This window comes from Ovis canadensis, chromosome 12, assembly GCF_042477335.2.
Source record: "Ovis canadensis isolate MfBH-ARS-UI-01 breed Bighorn chromosome 12, ARS-UI_OviCan_v2, whole genome shotgun sequence".
Lineage (NCBI taxonomy): Eukaryota > Metazoa > Chordata > Mammalia > Artiodactyla > Bovidae > Ovis > Ovis canadensis.
The window spans coordinates 17,763,557-17,782,748 of NC_091256.1; the positions used below are offsets into that span (position 1 = coordinate 17,763,557).

Here is a 19,192-nt window from a genome sequence, read left to right on the forward strand (position 1 = left end):
GGTGATGGAATCCCAGTAGAGCTATTTCAAATCGTAAAAGATGATGTTGCTAGAGTGCTGCACTCAATATGCCAGCAAATTTGGAAAACTCAGCAGTGGTCACAGGACGAGAAAAGATCAGTTTTCATTCCAATCCCTAAGATAGGCAATGCCAAAGAATGTTCCAACTACCACACAATTGCACTCATCTCACCCACTAGCAAAGTAATGTTCAAAATTCTCCAAGCCAGCCTTCAACATTACATGAACTGTGAACTTCTAGATGTTCAAGCTGGATTTATAAAAGGCAGAGGAGCCAGAGGTCAAATTGCCAACATCCATTGGATCATCAAAAAAGCAAGAGAGTTCCAGAAAAACATCTACTTCTGCTTTATTGACTATGTCAAAGCCTTTGACTGTGTGGATCACAACAAACTGTGGAAAATTATTAAAGACATGGGAATACCAGACCACCTGACCTGCCTCCTGAGAAATCTGTATGCAGGTAAAGAAGTGACAGTTAGAACTGGACGTGGAACAACAGACTGGTTCCAAATTGGGCAAGGAGTACGTCAAGGCTGTATGTTGTCACCCTGCTTATTTAACTTATATGTGGAGTACACCATGCGAAAGGCTGGACTGGATGAAGCACAAGCTGGAATCAAGATTCCCAGGAGAAATATCAATAACCTCAGACACAGATGACACCACTGTTCTGGCAGAAAATGAAGAAGAACTGAAGAGCCTCTTGATGAAAGTGAAAGAGGACAGTGAAAAGGCTGGTTTAAAACTCAGCATTCAGAAAACTAAGATCATGACATCCGGTCTAATCACTTCATGGCAAATAGATGGGGAAACACTGGAAACAGTGACAGACTTTATTTTCTTGGGTTCCAAAATCACTGCAGATGGTGACTGCAGCCATGAAATTAAGAGGTACTTGCTCCTTGGAAGAAAAGCTATGACCAACCTAGACAGCATATTAAAAAGTGTAGATGTTACTTTGCTGACTAAAGTCCATGTAGTCAAAGCTATGGTTTCTCCAGTAGTCACGTATGGGTGTGAGAGTTTGACTTTGGAGAAGGCTGCGTGCCGAAGAATTGATGTTTTTGAAACTGTGGTGTTGGAGAAGACTCTTGAGAGTCCCTTGGACTGCAGGGAAATCCAACCAGTCAGTCCTGAGGGAAATCAGTCCTGAATGTTCATTAGAAGGACTGATGCTGAAGCTGAAACTCCAATACTTTGGCCACCTGATGCAAAGAACTGACTTGTTGGAAAAGACTCTGCTGCAAAAGGGGACGACAGAGGATGAGATGAGTGGATAACATCAGCAAATTCAATGGACATGAGTTTGTGAGAGCTCCGGGAGCTGGTGATGGACTGGGAAGCCTGGTGGGCTGCAGTCCATGGTGTCGCAACAAATTGGGCACAACTGAGCGACTGAACTGAACATTACCATCAAAACTCCACAGCCTAAGATGGCAGAGGAATAGGACGGGAAGACCACTTTCTCCCTCACAAATTCCTCAAAAGAACATTTCAATGCTGAGCAAACTCCACAAAACAACTTCTGTAGGCTGGCAGAGGACATCAGGCAACCAGAAAAGCAGACCATTGTCTTCAAAAACAGGTAGGAAAAAATATAAAAGACGAAAAAGGAGACAAAGGAGGTGGGGAGGGAGCTCCGTCCTGGGAAGGGAAGCCCGTCCCGGGAAGGGAAGCCCGTCCCAGGAAGGGAATTTTAAGAAGAGAGGTTTCCAAACAGCAGGAAACACTCTCCCTGCCGAGTCTGTGGCGAGCCTTGGAAACACAGAGGGCAACATAACAGGAAGGGAAAAATAAAAAATAATTTAAACCAAGAGATTATAAGCCAAACAGTAACTCTCCCAGCGGAAAAGCAGCACAGACGCCTGCATCCACCACTAGGAAGTGGGGGCAGGGCAGGGAAGCGCGGGAGGCACGGGCTGCAGTGCTTTGTAAGAATCGGGCAGGAACGCCCCACGCGCAACCAGACCGATCTAACTTGGGCTAGCAAACCAGACTGTGGGATAGCTACTACGCGAAAAGCTCGAACATAAGACACCGCCAGGACGGAGCACAGAACAAAGGACGGAACGGAAAAAGCTGGCTGCAGACCATCCCCCGCCGAGGACAGGCAGCCAGAGCCGTAAGGACTGGAAAGGGGCAATTACAGACCCGGAGAGACTTTACTTACCAAACTGCAAACAGGCTTCTTTGCTAAGACTTCTGGGGGTGCTGGACAGTCACCATTTGCCTCACAAGGGGGGCCAGTGGTCCACCCAGAAAACTGAGCAGCAGAGGCAGAAAAGGCGACAAGTCGCAGCGATTGCGCTCGCCAAACTCCTGAGCTACTAGGACCCGGGAAGGGCACAAAACGCAGTCCCAATCGAATCTGTGCCTCTGAGGGCTACCTGAGCACCGAACTAGAGCGGCTTAGACCGGGGAAGTGCACGCAGCCTAGAGCCGGCCTCAGAGGGTTCCCAGCTGAGCATTGTAGAGCCGGAGCGGTTTGTGTGCCACGAGAAGGGACAGGTCCAGCGGGGCTGAGACACTGTGTGCACACGACAGTGCTATTTGTTTGCAGCATCCCCCCTCCCCACAGCGCGACTGAACTAGTGAGCCTAAAAAACCAGCAAACAGAAGAAGTTAAACAGAGGGAACCGCCTTGGAAGTGACCCCACATTGCCCACAACATCAGAGAAGGGCCAGATGTATTTTTACTACTTTTAAAATCATTCCTTTTTTTTTCTAACTTTTTTTTAAATAGTTAAGCCTTCTATTTCTCCTCTAATTTTTATTTCTATAAACTATTATTACTATTCAAAAAAAAAAAGACCTTTTTTTTTTAAAGGCAAACACCATATATAGTCTTTGGGTGGTTATTGTTTTGTTTTTTTTTTTAATAATTCTTGTGGCTTTTTTTTTTCTTTTCTTTTTTCCTTTTTCCTTCTGCTTCTTTTCTTTAATTTTGTATTTTTGAAAATCCAACCTCTACTCTAGAGTTTTAATCTTTGCTCTTTGGTTTTTGTTGTCAATTTTGTACATTTAAAAACCCAAACTTCACTACCCAATTTTACCTGAGAGCGAGATTACTGGCTTGACCACTCTCTCCTCCTTTGGACTCTCCTTTTTCTCCACCAGGTGGCCTCTGTCTCCTTTCTCCCCCATCTCTTCTCTATCCAACTCTGTGAATCTCTGTGTGTTCCAGACGGTGAAGAACACCTAAGGAACTGGTTTACTGGCAGGAACTGGTTACTGTCTCTCTCCTTCTCATTCCTGGCTCTTATCCTCCTGGCTACCTCTGTCTATTTCCTCCCTTTCCTCTTCCCTGTATAACTCCGTAAATACCTCTGAGCGGTCCAGACTATGGAACGCACGTAAGGAAGTGACTACTGGCTAGCTTGCTCTCTCCTCTTTTGATCTCACTGCATCTCATTCCAATCACCTCTAACTACCCCCTCCCTCTTCTCGTCTCCTTGTAACTCAGTGAACCTTTCTGAGTGTCCCTCAATGTGGATAAACTTTTCATCTTTAACCTAGATGTTTTATCATCAGTGCTGTATAGATGGAGAAGTCTAGAGGCTACTGTAAAAATAAAACTGAAAACCAGAAGCAGGAGGCTTAAGTCCAAAGCCTGAAAACATCAGAGAACTCCTGAATTCAGGGAACATTAAGCAATAGGAGCTCATCAAATGCCTCCATACCTACACTGAAACCAAGCTCCACCCAAGGACCAACAAGTTCCAGAACAAGACATACCACACAAATTCTCCAGCAACACAGGAACACACCCCTGAGCTTCAATATACAGGCAGCTCAAAGTTACTCCAAAACCTTTGACGTCTCATAACCCATTACTGGTTACTCCACTGCACTCCAGAGAGAAGAAACCCAGCTCCACCCACCAGAACTCCAACACAAGCCTCCCTAACCAGGAAACCTATACAAGCCACTGATACAACCCCACCCACAGTGAGGAAGCTCCATAATAAAGAGAACTCCACAAATTACCAGAATATAAAAAGGCCACCCCAAACGCAGCAATATAATCAAGATGAAGAGACAGAGAAATACTCAGCAGGTTAAGGAACAGGAGAGCTGCCCACCAAACCAAACAAAAGAGGAAGAAGTAGGGAATCTACCTGAGAAAGAATTCCGAATATTGATAGTGAAAATGATCCAAAATCTTGAAATCAAAATGGAATCACAGATAAATAGCCTAGAGACAAGGATTGAGAAGATGCAAGCAAGGTTTAACAAGGACCTAAAAGAAATAAAAAAGAGTCAATATATAATGAATAATGCAATAAATGAGATCAGAAACACTCTGGAAGCAACAAATAGCAGAATAGTGGAGGCAGAAGATAGGATTAGTGAAATAGAAGATAGAATGGTAGAAATAAATGAATCAGAGAGGAAACAAGAAAAACTAATTAAAAGAAATGAGGACAATCTCAGAGACCTCCAGGACGATATGAAACGCTCCAACATTCGAATTATAGGAGTCCCAGAAGAAGAAGACAAAAAGAAAGACCATGAGAAAATCCTTGAGGAGATAATCGTTAGTTGAAAACTTCCCTAAAATGGGGAAGGAAATAATCACCCAAGTCCAACAAACACAGAGAGTTCCAAATAGGATAAACCCAAGGCGAAACACCCCAAGACACATATTAATGAAATTAACAAAGATCAAACACAAAGAACAAATATTAAAAGCAGCAAGGGAAAAACAACAAATAACACGCAAGGGGATTCCCATAAGGATAACAGCTGATCTTTCAATAGAAACTCTTCAGGCCAGGAGGGAATGGCAAGACATACTTAAAGTGATGAAAGAAAATAACCTAGAGCCCAGATTACTGTACCCAGCAAGGATCTCATTCAAATACGAAGGAGAAATCAAAAGCTTTACAGACAAGCAAAAGCTGAGAGAATTCAGCACCACTAAACCAGCTCTCCAACAAATTCTAAAGGATATTCTCTAGACAGGAAACACAAAAAGGGTGTATAAACCCGAACCTAAAACAATAAAGTAAATGGTAATGGGATCATACTTATCAATAATTACCTTAAACGTAAATGGGTTGAATGCCCCAACCAAAAGGCAAAGACTGGCCGAATGGATACAAAAACAAGACCCCTCTATATGCTGCTTACAAGAGACCCACCTCAAAACAAGGGACACATACAGACTGAAAGTGAAGGGCTGGAAAAAGATATACCATGCAAATAGAGATCAAAAGAAAGCAGGAGTGGCAATACTCATATCCGATAAAATAGACTTTAAAACAAAGGCTGTGAAAAGAGACAAAGAAGGCCACTACATAATGATCAAAGGATCAATCCAAGAAGAAGATATAACAATTATAAATATATATGCACCCAATATAGGAGCACCGCAATATGTAAGACAAATGCTAACAAGTATGAAAGGGGAAATCAACAATAACACAATAATAGTGGGAGACTTTAATACCCCACTCACACCTATGGACAGATCAACTAAACAGAAAATCAACAAAGAAACACAAACTTTAAATGATACAATAGACCAGTTAGACCTAATTGATATCTATAGGACATTTCATCCCAAAACAATGAATTTCACCTTTTTCTCAAGTGCTCATGGAACATTCTCCAGGATAGATCACATAAATCTAAACTTGATAAATTCAAAAAAATCAAAATCATTCCAAGCATCTTTTCTGACCATAATGCATTAAGATTAGATCTCAATTACAGGAGAAAAACTATTAAAAATGCCAACATATGGAGGTTGAACAACACACTTCTGAATAACCAACAAATCACAGAAGAAATCAAAAAAGAAATCAAAATATGCATAGAAACTAATGAAAATGAAAACACAACAACCCAAAACCTGTGGGACACTATAAAAGCAGTGTTAAGAGGAAAGTTCATAGCAATACAGGAATACCTCAAGAAACAAGAAAAAAGTCAAATAAATAACCTAACTCTACACCTAAAGCAATAGAAAAGGAAGAATTGGAGAACCCCAGAGTTAGTAGAAGGAAAGAAATCTTAAAAATTAGGGCAGAAATAAATGCAAAAGAAACAAGAGAGACCATAGCAAAAATCAACAAAGCCAAAAGCTGGTTCTTTGAAATGATAAATATAATTGACAAACCATTAGCCAGACTCATCAAGAAGCAAAGAAAGAAAAATCAAATCAATAAAATTAGAAATGAAAATGGAGAGATCACAACAGACAACACAGAAATACAAAGGATCATAAGAGACTACTATCAGCAGTTATATGCCAATAAAATGGACAATGTGGAAGAAATGGACAAATTCTTAGAAACGTACAGTTTTCCAAAACTGAACCAGGAAGAAATAGAAAATCTTAACAGACCCATCACAAGCACAGAAATTGAAACTGTAATCAGAAATCTTCCAGCAAACAAAAGCCCAGGTCCAGACGGCTTCACAGCTGAATTCTACCAAAAATTTCGAGAAGAGCTAACACCTATCCTCCTCAAACTCTTCCAGAAAATTGCAGAGGAAGGTAAACTTGCAAACTCATTCCATAAGGCCACCATCACCCTAATACCAAAACCTGACAAAGATACTACAAAAAAAGAAAACTACAGGCCAATATCACTGCTGAACATAGATGCAAAAATCCTCAACAAAATTCTAGCAATCAGAATCCAACAACACATTAAAAAGACCATACACCGTGACCAAGTGGGCTTTATCCCAGGGATGCAAGGATTCTTCAATATCCGCAAATCAATTAATGTAATTCACCACATTAACAAATTGAAAAATAAAAGCCATATGATTATCTCAATAGATTCAGAGAAGGCCTTTGACAAAATTCAACATCCATTTATGATAAAAACTCTCCAGAAAGCAGGAATAGAAGGAACATACCTCAACATAATAAAAGCTATATATGACAAACCCACAGCAAACATTATCCTCAATGGTGAAAAATTGAAAGCATTTCCCCTAAAGTCAGGAACAAGACAAGGGTGCCCACTTTCACCGCTACTATTCAACATAGTTCTGGAAGTTTTGGCCACAGCAATCAGAGCAGAAAAAGAAATAAAAGGAATCCAAATTGGAAAAGAAGAAGTAAAACTTTCACTGTTTGCAGATGACATGATCCTCTACATAGAAAACCCTAAAGACTCCACCAGAACATTACTAGAGCTCATCAATGAATATAGTAAAGTTGCAGGATATAAAATCAACACACAGAAATCCCTTGCATTCCTATACACTAATAATGAGAAAGTAGAAAAAGAAATTAAGGAAACAATTCCATTCAGCATTGCAATGAAAAGAATAAAATACTTAGGAATATATCTACCTAAAGAAACTAAAGACCTATATATAGAAAACTATAAAACACTGATGAAAGAAATCAAAGAGGACACTAATAGATGGAGAAATATACCATGTTCATGGATCGGAAGAATCAATATAGTGAAAATGAGTATACTACCCAAAGCAATTTACAAATTCAATGCAATCCCTATTAAGCTACCAGCCATATTTTTCACAGAACTAGAACAAATAATTTCAAGATTTGTATGGAAATACAAAACACCTCAAATAGCCAAAGCAATCTTGAGAAAGAAGAATGGAACTGGAGGAATCAACTTGCCTGACTTCAGGCTCTACTACAAAGCCACAGTCATCAAGACAGTATGGTACTGGCACAAAGACAGACATATAGATCAATGGAACAAAATAGAAAGCCCAGAGATAAATCCACACACCTATGGACACCTTATCTTTGACAAAGGAGGCAAGAATATACAATGGAGTAAAGACAATCTCTTTAACAAGTGGTGCTGGGAAAACTGGTCAACCACTTGTAAAAGAATGAAACTAGATCACTTTCTAACACCGCACACAAAAATAAACTCAAAATGGATTAAAGATCTAAATGTAAGACCAGAAACTATAAAACTCCTAGAGGAGAACATAGGCAAAACACTCTCCGACATAAATCACAGCAGGATCCTCTATGATCCACCTCCCAGAATTCTGGAAATAAAAGCAAAAATAAACAAATGGGATCTCATTAAAATTAAAAGCTTCTGCACAACAAAGGAAAATATAAGCAAGGTGAAAAGACAGCCTTCTGAATGGGAGAAAATAATAGCAAATGAAGCAACTGACAAACAACTAATCTCAAAAATTAACAAGCAACTTATGCAGCTCAATTCCAGAAAAATAAACGACCCAATCAAAAAATGGGCCAAAGAACTAAATAGACATTTCTCCAAAGAAGACATACGGATGGCTAACAAACACATGAAAAGATGCTCAACATCACTCATTAGAGAAATGCAAATCAAAACCACAATGAGGTACCACTTCACACCAGTCAGAATGGCTGTGATCCAAAAATCTGCAAGCAATAAATGCTGGAGAGGGTGTGGAGAAAAGGGAACCCTCCTACACTGTTGGTGGGAATGCAAACTAGTACAGCCACTTTGGAGAACAGTGTGGAGATTCCTTTAAAAATTGCAAACAGAACTACCTTATGACCCAGCAATCCCACTGCTGGGCATACACACCGAGGAAACCAGAATTGAAAGAGACACATGTACCCCAATGTTCATCGCAGCACCGTTTATAATAGCCAGGACATGGAAACAACCTAGATGTCCATCAGTAGATGAATGGATAAGAAAGCTGTGGTACATATACACAATGGAGTATTACTCTGCCATTAAAAAGAATAATTTGAATCAGTTCTGATGAGATGGATGAAACTGGAGCCGATTATACAGAGTGAAGTAAGCCAGAAAGAAAAACACCAATACAGTATACTAACACATATATATGGAATTTAGAAAGATGGCAATGATGACCCTGTATGCAAGACAGCAAAAGAGACACAGATGTGTATAACGGACTTTTGGACTCAGAGGGAGAGGGAGAGGGTGGGATGATTTGGGAGAATGGCATTGAAACACGTATACTATCATGTAAGAATTGAATCGCCAGTCTACGTCCGACTCAGGATACAGCATGCTTGGGGCTGGTGCACGGTGATGACGCAGGGGATTGTTGTGGGGAGGGAAGTTGGAGGGGGGTTCATGTTTGGGAATGCATGTACACCCGTGGTGGATTCATGTCAATGTATGGCAAAACCAATACAGTATTGTAAAGTAAAATAAAGTAAAAATTAAAATTAAAACAATAATAATAATAAAAAAATAAAAATTTGACCTTAAGTACTATGACAAATATGCAGTGTAACTGAGTCACCAATGTTAGTCTCAAAGATACATATTAAATGTACACACACAAAAAGGGAAAAGACCAATAGCATAATTGATGAAAAATTTGGATTGGCAGGTAATGTGCAGAAGAATAATCAAAATAGAAAACAAAAGAATAATCAATGGCATTGAGATCAGGAATATTCCAATGAAAAGATTATATGATCCCCTTGTCCACCTATACTATGCATTTAAAATAGTCTAAAATACTAATTTTTAAGGCTGAGTGCTGAAGAATTGATGTTTTTGAACTGTGGCATGGGGGAAGACTTCAAGAAGATCAAGTCAGTCAATCCTAAAGGAAATCAGTCCAGAATATTCATTGGAAGGACTGATTCTGAAGCTGAAGCTCCAATACTTTGGCCACATGATGTGAAGAGCTGACTCCTTAGAAAAAACCCTAATGCTGGGAAAGATTGAAGGCAGGAAGAGAAGGGGACGACAGAGGACGAGATGGTTGGATGGTATCACCAACTCAATGGACAAGAGTTTTAGTAAGCTAGGGGAGATGGTGAAGGACAGGCGCGCTGCAGTCCATGGGGTTGCAAAAAGTCAGACACAACTGAGCGACTGAACCACAATGACAATGATACTACTATACACCTGTTTAATATAGATTTTAAATAGTCTAAAATATTATTCTTTCATAAAATGTAAAGGAAACTCTAACACACTGCTGGCATATAAACAGAAATATCTTCTGGTACTTTAGATTTCATTTGGCTAATACCTGAGAAAGTTTAAGATGCCCTTCTACATGATCCCAAAACTCCACTTCCAGGTATATACCCTTGAATTGCTCATCTGTAAAAGCTTAGGAAATGGCAACCCACTCCAGGATTCTTGCCTGGAGAATCCCAGGGACAGAGGAGCCTGTTGGGCTGCTATCTACGGGGTCACACAGAGTCGGACATGACTGAAGCGACTTAGCAGCAAAGGCTTAAGTACAAAAATGTTCACAAAAGAATCTCTTAGGTCAGAAAAATATGCATCAGTGTTGCGGTGAATACTGAATATGCACTAAATAGAATAGCGTGGAATGCTCCCATTGACCTCTTATTTCTCTCTGGTTCCCCAGGATAATTATGATCTTTTTCTTTCACAATATTTGACACCTAGCCTATGTATTCACAGGTCATTATCAGAAGAGATGAATATTGGTTTGAACTAACCACACATCCGTGGACATTCAGCTTTCTTCTTCCTTTCCTTCAAAGTCACCATGAATTCAGTGTATCTCCAGTCCCATGAGTGGAATTGCCCTTCGGGGAAGCTGGACATGGAAGTAATAAAAAATGATCTTTGTGAGTTTCATGGCATAATGTAGCTGCCTTTTAAACTGGACACCCATCTGTACATAAACTAGAAAAGATATGTACAAGTTAGGGTCTTCGTTCAACTGTTTCCCAACCCACAAATATACACAACAGGCTGATATTCCCAAGGACTGCATCTGAGACTCTGACAAGGATTGGGCTAGCCATCAGACTCCTCAGTAGTAATATAATGCAATATCTTATGTATTTTAAAAACATCAATAGTTGGAATGTTATCTACAGTACAGGGAACTCTACTTAATGCTCTGTGGTGAGCTGAATAACAAGGAAGTACAAAAGGGAGGGGATGTAAGTATAAGTATGCTGATTCCTGTTGCTATACATTAGAGACTAACACAGCATTGAAAAGCAACCACATTCCAATAAAACTTTTCAAAAAATCACCAAAAAAGAATGCTAGGATCAAAATTTTATCAACTAGATCACCTTCAAATATGAGGGGATAACTCATATATTTGTGTGTGTGTATACATACATATATATATCTACCCATCTGTCTATCCCTGGTGGCTCAGACAATAAAACTTCTGCCTGTAATGCGGGAGACCTGGGTTCAATGCCTGGGTCAGGAAGATCTCCTGGAGAAGGAAATGGCAACCCACTCCAGTATTCTTGCCTGGAAAATTCCATGGATGGTGGAACCTGGTAGGCTACAGTCTATAGGGTCGCAAAAAGTCAGACACGACTGAGCAACTTCACTTTCTTTCTTTTACTTTACACATCTATATATGTGTGTGTGTGTGTGTGTGTGTGTGTTTATATATATATATATATACACACATATATATATATATTTCTCATACACTTTCTTCTTCAGAAGTTACCCCATAAGTATTTACATTTAAATTTATATTTGAAGGAATAATGAGAAGAAAAATTACACAACTACATGGATGTTAAGTTATATGAGAATTAATATGACCAAGTATATAAAAATTTGTTTTCTTGAAAAATTAATCAAGGATAAAATGAGACAAAATAGAAACCATATGCTACAGAAGTGATTCCAGGAAAGAGATCCTTACAGCTGGAATCTGGAATAGGTTATCTAATTTGGTTAAGTTAGAGGATGGCAATGGTTTATTCTTCACGGAACTGGGAGAGTGGAAGTCAATGTAATTCAGGGGCAAACAACAGCAACAACCACAAAACTTATCCCCTGTCCTCTTCTGGAATCATGCTACAGGTTTTGAGCCAAAGAACTTCTTCTGTAGGCATGCTCAGAGTCTCTAATTTCTTGGAAATGCAGAAAGCACATCTATCTGAATTTAACTTCTCCAATTTAATCATTGGAGTAGCAATAGTATAATGTAATTTCAAATGTTCTTTGACTTGACATTTCTAGTTTGGTTTGGGAAAGAAGGCCCTGAGGATGAGTTGTAACTTTGATAGACTCCTGTCAACCTGCCTACCTCCCATCTCTCTTCCACCCCTTCTCCCTCCTCTGGGGAGATTAGAGGATCCTTCCATTTTTGTTTTGTCACTAAGGCATGTCCAACTCATTGTTGATCCCATGGACTATAGCCCCCTAGCTTTCTCTGTCCATGGGATTTCCAAGGCAAGAAGACTGGGGAGGGTTGCCATTTCCTTCTCCAGGGATCTTCCCAACCCAGGGACTGAAGCAGGTTAGCCTGCTTGGCAGGCTGATTCTTTACCACTGAAGCACCTGGGAAGCCCTAGAGGCCTGTGTAATGGACAAGAGTTTGGGTAAACTCCGGCAGTTGGTGATGGACAGGGAGGCCTAACGTGCTGCGGTTTGTGGGGTCGCAAAGAGTCAGACACGACTGAGTGAGTGAACTGAACTGAAAGTTCAGGTGTTCTGTCATGTCTAACTCCTTGCAATCCCACGGAGTACAGCACATCAGGCTTCCCTGTCCATCACCAACTCCTGGAGCTTGCTCAAACTCATGTCCGTCGAGTCAGTGATGCCATCCAACCACCTCATCCTCTGTTGTCCCCTTCTCCTCCTCCTTCAATCCTTCCCAATATCAGGGCCTTTTCCAATTAGTCAGTGCTCCACATCAGAGCTTCAGCCTCAGCCTCAGTCCTTTCAGTGAGTATTCTGGACTGATTTCCTTTAGGATGGACTGGTTGGATCCCCTTGAGCCTTCAAGATCTCCTTGAGAGTTCAAGGGACTCTCAAGAGTGTATATACATACATACATTTCAGAAAATAGTGTATTTTGCAAAAATATTAACATACATCATCATAGCCATCAATACAACCATCTGATTAAGTAGTTTGTTTATTATAAAGATTAATAAACACAATTTTCGGAGAAGGAAATGGCACCTCACTCCAGGACTCTTGCTTGGAAAATCCCATGGCGGAGGTGCCTGGTAGGCTGCCTTCCATGAGATCGCGCAGAGTCAGATACAACTGAGTGACTTCACTTTCACTTTTCACCTTCATGCATTAGAGAAAGAAATGGCAACCCACTCCAGTGTTCTTGCCTGGAGAATCCCAGGGACAGAGGAGCCTAGTAGGAGGCCGTCTATGGGGTCGCACAGAGTCAGATACAACTAAAGTGACTCAGCAGCAGCAGCAGCAAGCACAATTTAACTCTAGGCATGGCCTTAAGTTTAGAGTACATGAAAACTGACCTGTCAATAACAGATTATGTAAAAGTCAGAGTCTTCCTTAATGAGCTAATAATATCTCAGACATGCAAGATGAGAAAAATCCACAATCATATTACAATAAATAAAGACATATAATAGACATAGGACCTTGTTCTGTTCCTAAACCTATTATACTCATAATAGGTAATGTAACCATCATGATATATTTATCATTCCCATTAGTAACAACAGATCATAAGGAGTAAGTGAAATTCCACAATCTGACAACAGAATCCAGAATTCAATGGAAAGGGACACTCGCTTTATGTTGAAATTATTTTTCTGCCATGGAGGACAAGGTGGAGGGTACATGTGAGATTAAAAAGAGCGAGCACAAGCTGATTCTTGAAGTGTCACCGAGAATTCCATGTGAAAATGTGAGAAAGACACTGCAAACCAAAAAGCAAATCATATGCAGGTGTTAGATAAATATGATGTGTTTGAAATGTACTTGTTTGCTATGTGGTACAAGTCACTTCTGTTCCCAATATGTACAAAACATGGCGAAAGTGAGGATGAAAAGTTAGAGGGAGTTAAGTTATATGAGCGGAAGATGTGTATTTATAAGCAAAATTCACGGAACTTTGTGACTAATGGGAAAGATGAGACTCTTAGAATTATTGTTATATATTTTTATTGTCAATTTATCTACCTATAAAAGTGATATAGAAATATTCTCCCATTAACCTTCACATGATTTCTCCTTGACTTATAGTAATGCTGATATTTTAAAATCCAATATACTATGCATATTACTAATAATGACATGTTGAGCAGGTTTTCAGCATATATTTAAAGAGCTCCTGATAGAACCCCAGACATTCAATATACTTGACAGCTATAAGAAAAAAACAACTCAGAGCCTTCTTTTACCTTTCTCCCCAAGAATAGAAAGGATTTCTCAAAGATGGGACTCAAAAGAGATAATGCATTTTTTACCAAGCAATATGACAGTAGCAAGTTCTTCTTTTACAGATACTAGATATTACAAAAGTCCCATAGGATATGTTCTGAAGATAGCAACATAATATGTCAGATGTAAGCAGACAGATATGGAATAATCTGTCATCCCTCCTGAAAATGACCTGGTTTCATATTGTTACCCATGGCACCCTATTTTCAATAAAATTTTTGCAAGTGACTCTCTCACCCTCAAGTTGAGGTCTATCACTTATTGGTATCGTTACCAGATTTGGCAAGGGTCAAAGAGCATCCTCCTCTGTGGGCCTTGGTTCTTGATAAGGAAACAAAGAAGAATCTGAGGGCTTACTCGTGCCAAAAACAAGTTTATTAAAGAAAGAACAGAAAGGACACCTCAAGGGAGAGACGGGCCGGTCCAAGAGAGGACCTGCTGGAATGATGAGGTCAGAAGGGTTTTCAAGAAAGGGCTTTTGCATATTCATCTAGGGGGCATGGACTGGCAGTTTTGACTGACAGTTGTTTTAATCAGATGCACGTATGTATAGAATATTTGTGAACATTTAATAGGCTCCCAGCTGCCTAAGGCCACTTGAGGACACAACTGTGCACCAAGGGCAAGTGTCTAGGAGCTGGAGAAGTCCTTGTGGTTAATTTGTATCCTTTGCCTTTCAAGGGCACATACATAGAGTTGGAGCAGTCTCTGTGGTTACTTTGTAGCATATCTGTGAACACTCCTGGGCCACAGTGGAGCTTGTTTGGGGTGGGTTTTATAGAGATCACCTGGAATCATTTTTAGCTAGGCCACCTCTCATTGCCTATGCCTAACTTTCTACCTCACAGTATCAGATTTGGGAACAATCAGTGAAGGTAAAATTCACTTTAAAGCAAAAAGCTTACTAGTGAGATAGCTGTTATTTAACGGCAAAATGTTAGCAAGGAGATAAATCCCTGGCGACTGAGACAGTAAAGAATCTGCTTATAATGTAAGAGACCCCAGTTCTACCCCTGGGTAAGGAAGATCCTCTGGAGAAAGGAAAGTCTACCCACTCCAGTATTCTCTCCTGGAGAATTCCATAGAGAGGAGCCTGGTGAGCTACAGTTCATGGGGTTGCAAAGTCTTTACAAGACTAAGCAACTAACACTAACTAATACTCAAGCAATTCTTCCACTTAATAACATAAAAAAAGTTTCTATAAAGCAAAATCCTTATGTATCTCAATTGGTGGTATCATCATCATTTACCACCAGATATCAAGACTCTTATAAACCATTGGTAAATAAGATTGTGAAGCATTAGTGTAAAAATAGGAAGAAGAAAAAAAAAAAAAAAGCCAGTAAAACAGAATAAAACAGAAGCCAGACAAACATATATTAATACTTTATAAAGTTATGTTATGTGTAAGAAATGTTCCACTGCAGTGAAGTGAGAGGAAATTGTACTCTTTTTAAGAAATTGAATGAGTTTGTTTAAATAAGTACACAGAAAAAATAATAATAATATAACCACCTACCTCATACTAAAGGCTTCCCAGGTGGCAACGATCCACCTGCCAAGCAGGAGACACGGACACAGGTTCTATTACTGGGTTGGGAAGATCCCTTGGAGGAGGAAACAGCAACCCATTCCAGTATTCTAGCCTGGAAAATTACATGGACAGAGGAGGCTGGAGGGCTGTAGTCCATGGGGTCACAAAGAGTTGGACTTAGTGACTAACCAACAACAGCAACCTCACACTAAACACATAAATATATTCTAGATACATTATAGATATAAGTGCAAATAAAAATAGAATTCTCTCTTAGAAGATAAAGCATAAGGAAACATTTTCAACATCTGGAATAGGAATTATTTCTTAACCAGGATTTGAAAAGTAATAACTACACAGGAAAATATAAGGAATGGAAATATATTATGAATAAGAACTTCTGCTTACCAAATGCATTTTGTGATTAATACACAGGCCAAAGTATGGAGAAAGTTATTTGAAATATATATTATTCTAAGACTCATAGTCCCAATTATAAAGAAGTTTAATGTAAAGGCAAATAACCCAACAAAAGTGGGCAAAAGAAAGGGATGACCCCAAAACTTACTTGCATAATATCATTAGTCCTCAGGAAAAATACGTATTCAAGAAAATTAGGACCCATTACATACTCAACAGGATGAATGAAACATAAAAGAAAAAAAAATTACCAAAAGGTGATGAATGCACTGAACACCTGAAATTCATCTCTGTTAGTGTTTGGATTGTAAATCTGTAGTATACCTTTGGAAAATAAAGCAGCAAAATATCTTTATATTCATGAAACAAATTCAAATCATTCTACTCAGCTGATTGTATATATAAGGGTAACAGGTGTGAACGTGTTTTTGTTTAAAAATAGCAATATTCCTACTTGAAAACTAGGTGACTGGCCATGACTGGGTCATTCTGATCACAGGACAGCGCACGTGCCCCTGTCCCCCAGCCCTCTCTGTGCCTGTTTGTTGCCCTTCCCCATCACTTCCGGCTTCCCCGCCTCCCGCCCCCCCCCACACAGGTGGCCGCCCAGCCCCCTCTTACCCTGTTTAGGACCTTAACCGCCCTCGCCTCATGTGGGTGTCCTTCCCTGGCCTCCATGGCTGGTGGCATCTCTGGGCACAGAAGCGCCCTCAGTCCCTGAGGGGGGAAGCTGGGCAGAGCAAGTTGCCTGTGAGGGCCGTGGAGGTGCCGGTACTCGGCGAGAGTGTTCTCCGGGGCCAGCTGTGGCCTTGGGTGTTGGTGGTGGTGGGCGCAAGCCCCAAGAGGGGGGCCCATGGGGGCCAGGAAAGGCAGGAGACGTCCGGGGTGCCAGGGGACCGCTCCTCTGCTGGAGGCTCCTGGCAGTGAGATTCCGTGGCGTGACGCGGAAGCTGCCTCACTTCCGGGTCGTTGTGAATAGCTTCCGGGCCCCTCTCTGTCCCTCGCGGCCGCCCCACCTCCACCGTCGGTTCTGTGCCTCTTGCCGCGTCTTTGCCACAGGGGCCTACGTGGCCATACGCTGTTGGTGCCTCGTCCGTCCAGTCCTCTGATCCCTGGGGCTGCACCCTGGTATATCTCGCTTCCCCAGCCCGCCTTGTCCCTGCTCTGTTGACCTTTGCGCCTTCTGTCCACAGATGTCGTCGCGTGCTGGACCAGGAGGAGCGCCTGTGGCCCCGGCGCCCCTGCCCTCCCATGGCAGTGTGCTCCTCTGAGTATGCACGGGTCACCTGCTGGCTACCGTGCCTATACCGCCGCCCGCCTGGGCTGGGGGCTGGAAGTGAGGGTGCCATGGCCGTCCCCAATATGACCAGCTGGTGTCCTTGGCCCCACTACCGGCCCACTGGGCCCTCGAGGAGCGCCTCCACATCAGAACTTTGGGGCAGCACGCTGCGTCCCTTCTGGACAGAATGTGGGGGATCCCTTGGCCTCACCAAGGGAGGAGCCGGTCGGCCGGCCTGGAGTGATCGCCCCCATTCCTTACGTCATGGGGTTTTGCTGCCACCGCCCTTCACCCCACGCCCAGCACGCCAGGCACCCTGTGCTCACTTGGGGTCCCCAGGTGGCGCAGTAGAAAAGAATCAGCCTGCTAATGCAGGCAGTTGCAAAAGATCCAAGTTCGATCCCTGAATGGGGGAGATCCCCTGGAGGAGGAAATGGCAACCCCCTCCTGTATTCTTGCCTGGAAAATCCCTTGGACAGAGGAGCCTGGCGGGCTGCAGTCCATGGGGTCGCTGAGTCAGAGAGGCGGACACGACTGAGCTCATGTAAATATACACATGAGAAAAAAGAAGAGAATCCCAGTTACAACTCAGCTGTTGTGTAAAGAATTTTGTAATTGGCTTTCCAGAAATGCCACCTGTAGTAGCTGACTTAGTAGGAGGAGGACCCGCATTACACAGGATGGTTGAGAAAGTGGCTTCTGTGTCCTGTAGGAATTTAACAGGATGGCCTCTTCTAGTTAGAGTCACCTGAGGCTCCCGAGTGGTCATGAGGACAGAAGCCAAAGTGGGAAGCCCTGGGCCCTGTAAATCCTGATCTTGTGTCTGAGTTTCTGACCCCTGAAACCTATGTCCCTGAGGATATTACCCTTCTAGTGATCTCCCTTGCAAGTGGGGCAAGGCCTTGGTGGTGGCCTCTGCTTGCCTTGGGGGCGTTGTCCCTTGAAGTGTCCATCCTGGCCACAACAAAAACAGACTCTAGGTGTTTGCTTGTGTTCTCCCACCTTTGTAGCCCTAAAGTTAACTCCCTGTAGGGCCATAATGAGAGCGTCAGCCTTTCTCTTACCTCTATTCTCTTTTTCTTTAGGTTCTTCCTGATTTCTGTTTAAGAATCCTGATGTGGCAGCTCTTACCAGTGTAGGGTAAGGGAGTTAGAGGCAGCCAGGTTCGGGAAAAGGAGGACACTGGCACTTTACGAAACAGATTCACCTTTACTGAGGCAAGAAGGGGCAGCAGTCAGATTAGTGAGCTGCTGCACTAACCCAGGAAAAGAGTAAGTATATGTAGGCATATATGTGGACATCTACTGTTAAGGGGGCCTGTTCTTCTCCAAGGTTGTCTGGAGAGAGTGAAGTCACTCAGTTGTCTCCAACTCTTTGGGAGCCCATGGACTGTAATTGGAGCCCTACCAGGCTCCTCTGTCCATGGGATTTTCCAGGCAAGAATGCTGGAGTGGGTTGCCATTTCCTTCTCCAGGAGATCCTCCCGACCCAGGGATTGAACCCAGGACTTCTGCATTGTAGGCAGATGCTTTACCGTCTGAGCCACAGGGAAGCCAGGGAAGTGTTTGCAGTAGTTATTTTTTCTTTTTTAATTTTTTATTTATTTTTAAAAAATTTTTATTTTACTTTACAATACTGTATTGGTGTAGTTATTTCTTAAATGGCTGGGGCAAGGAATTCTGGAGACCAGCTGGGACCAGCTGGGCATGATCAACCTTTCTGTCCATTTTTTTCTTCAGGCCAGTGTTCTTCGTTTTGCATAGAATGGTGAGGAGGACCTGAAGGGAAGTTTTAACTCCAGACTATTTTGAACAG

At 41.7% G+C, this 19,192-nt stretch overlaps 1 protein-coding gene across 1 annotated transcript in view; it reads left to right on the forward strand.

Annotated features, from left to right (window-relative positions):
- The window catches only part of LOC138416284 (lymphocyte transmembrane adapter 1-like), a 95,158-nt gene that overhangs the window by 52,553 nt on the left and 23,413 nt on the right, over positions 1-19,192 (forward strand). Inside the window, 2 exon segments of the mRNA XM_069545104.1 lie at positions 16,729-17,021; positions 17,292-17,434. Coding sequence (XP_069401205.1) covers positions 16,729-17,021; positions 17,292-17,434 — 436 coding nt within the window.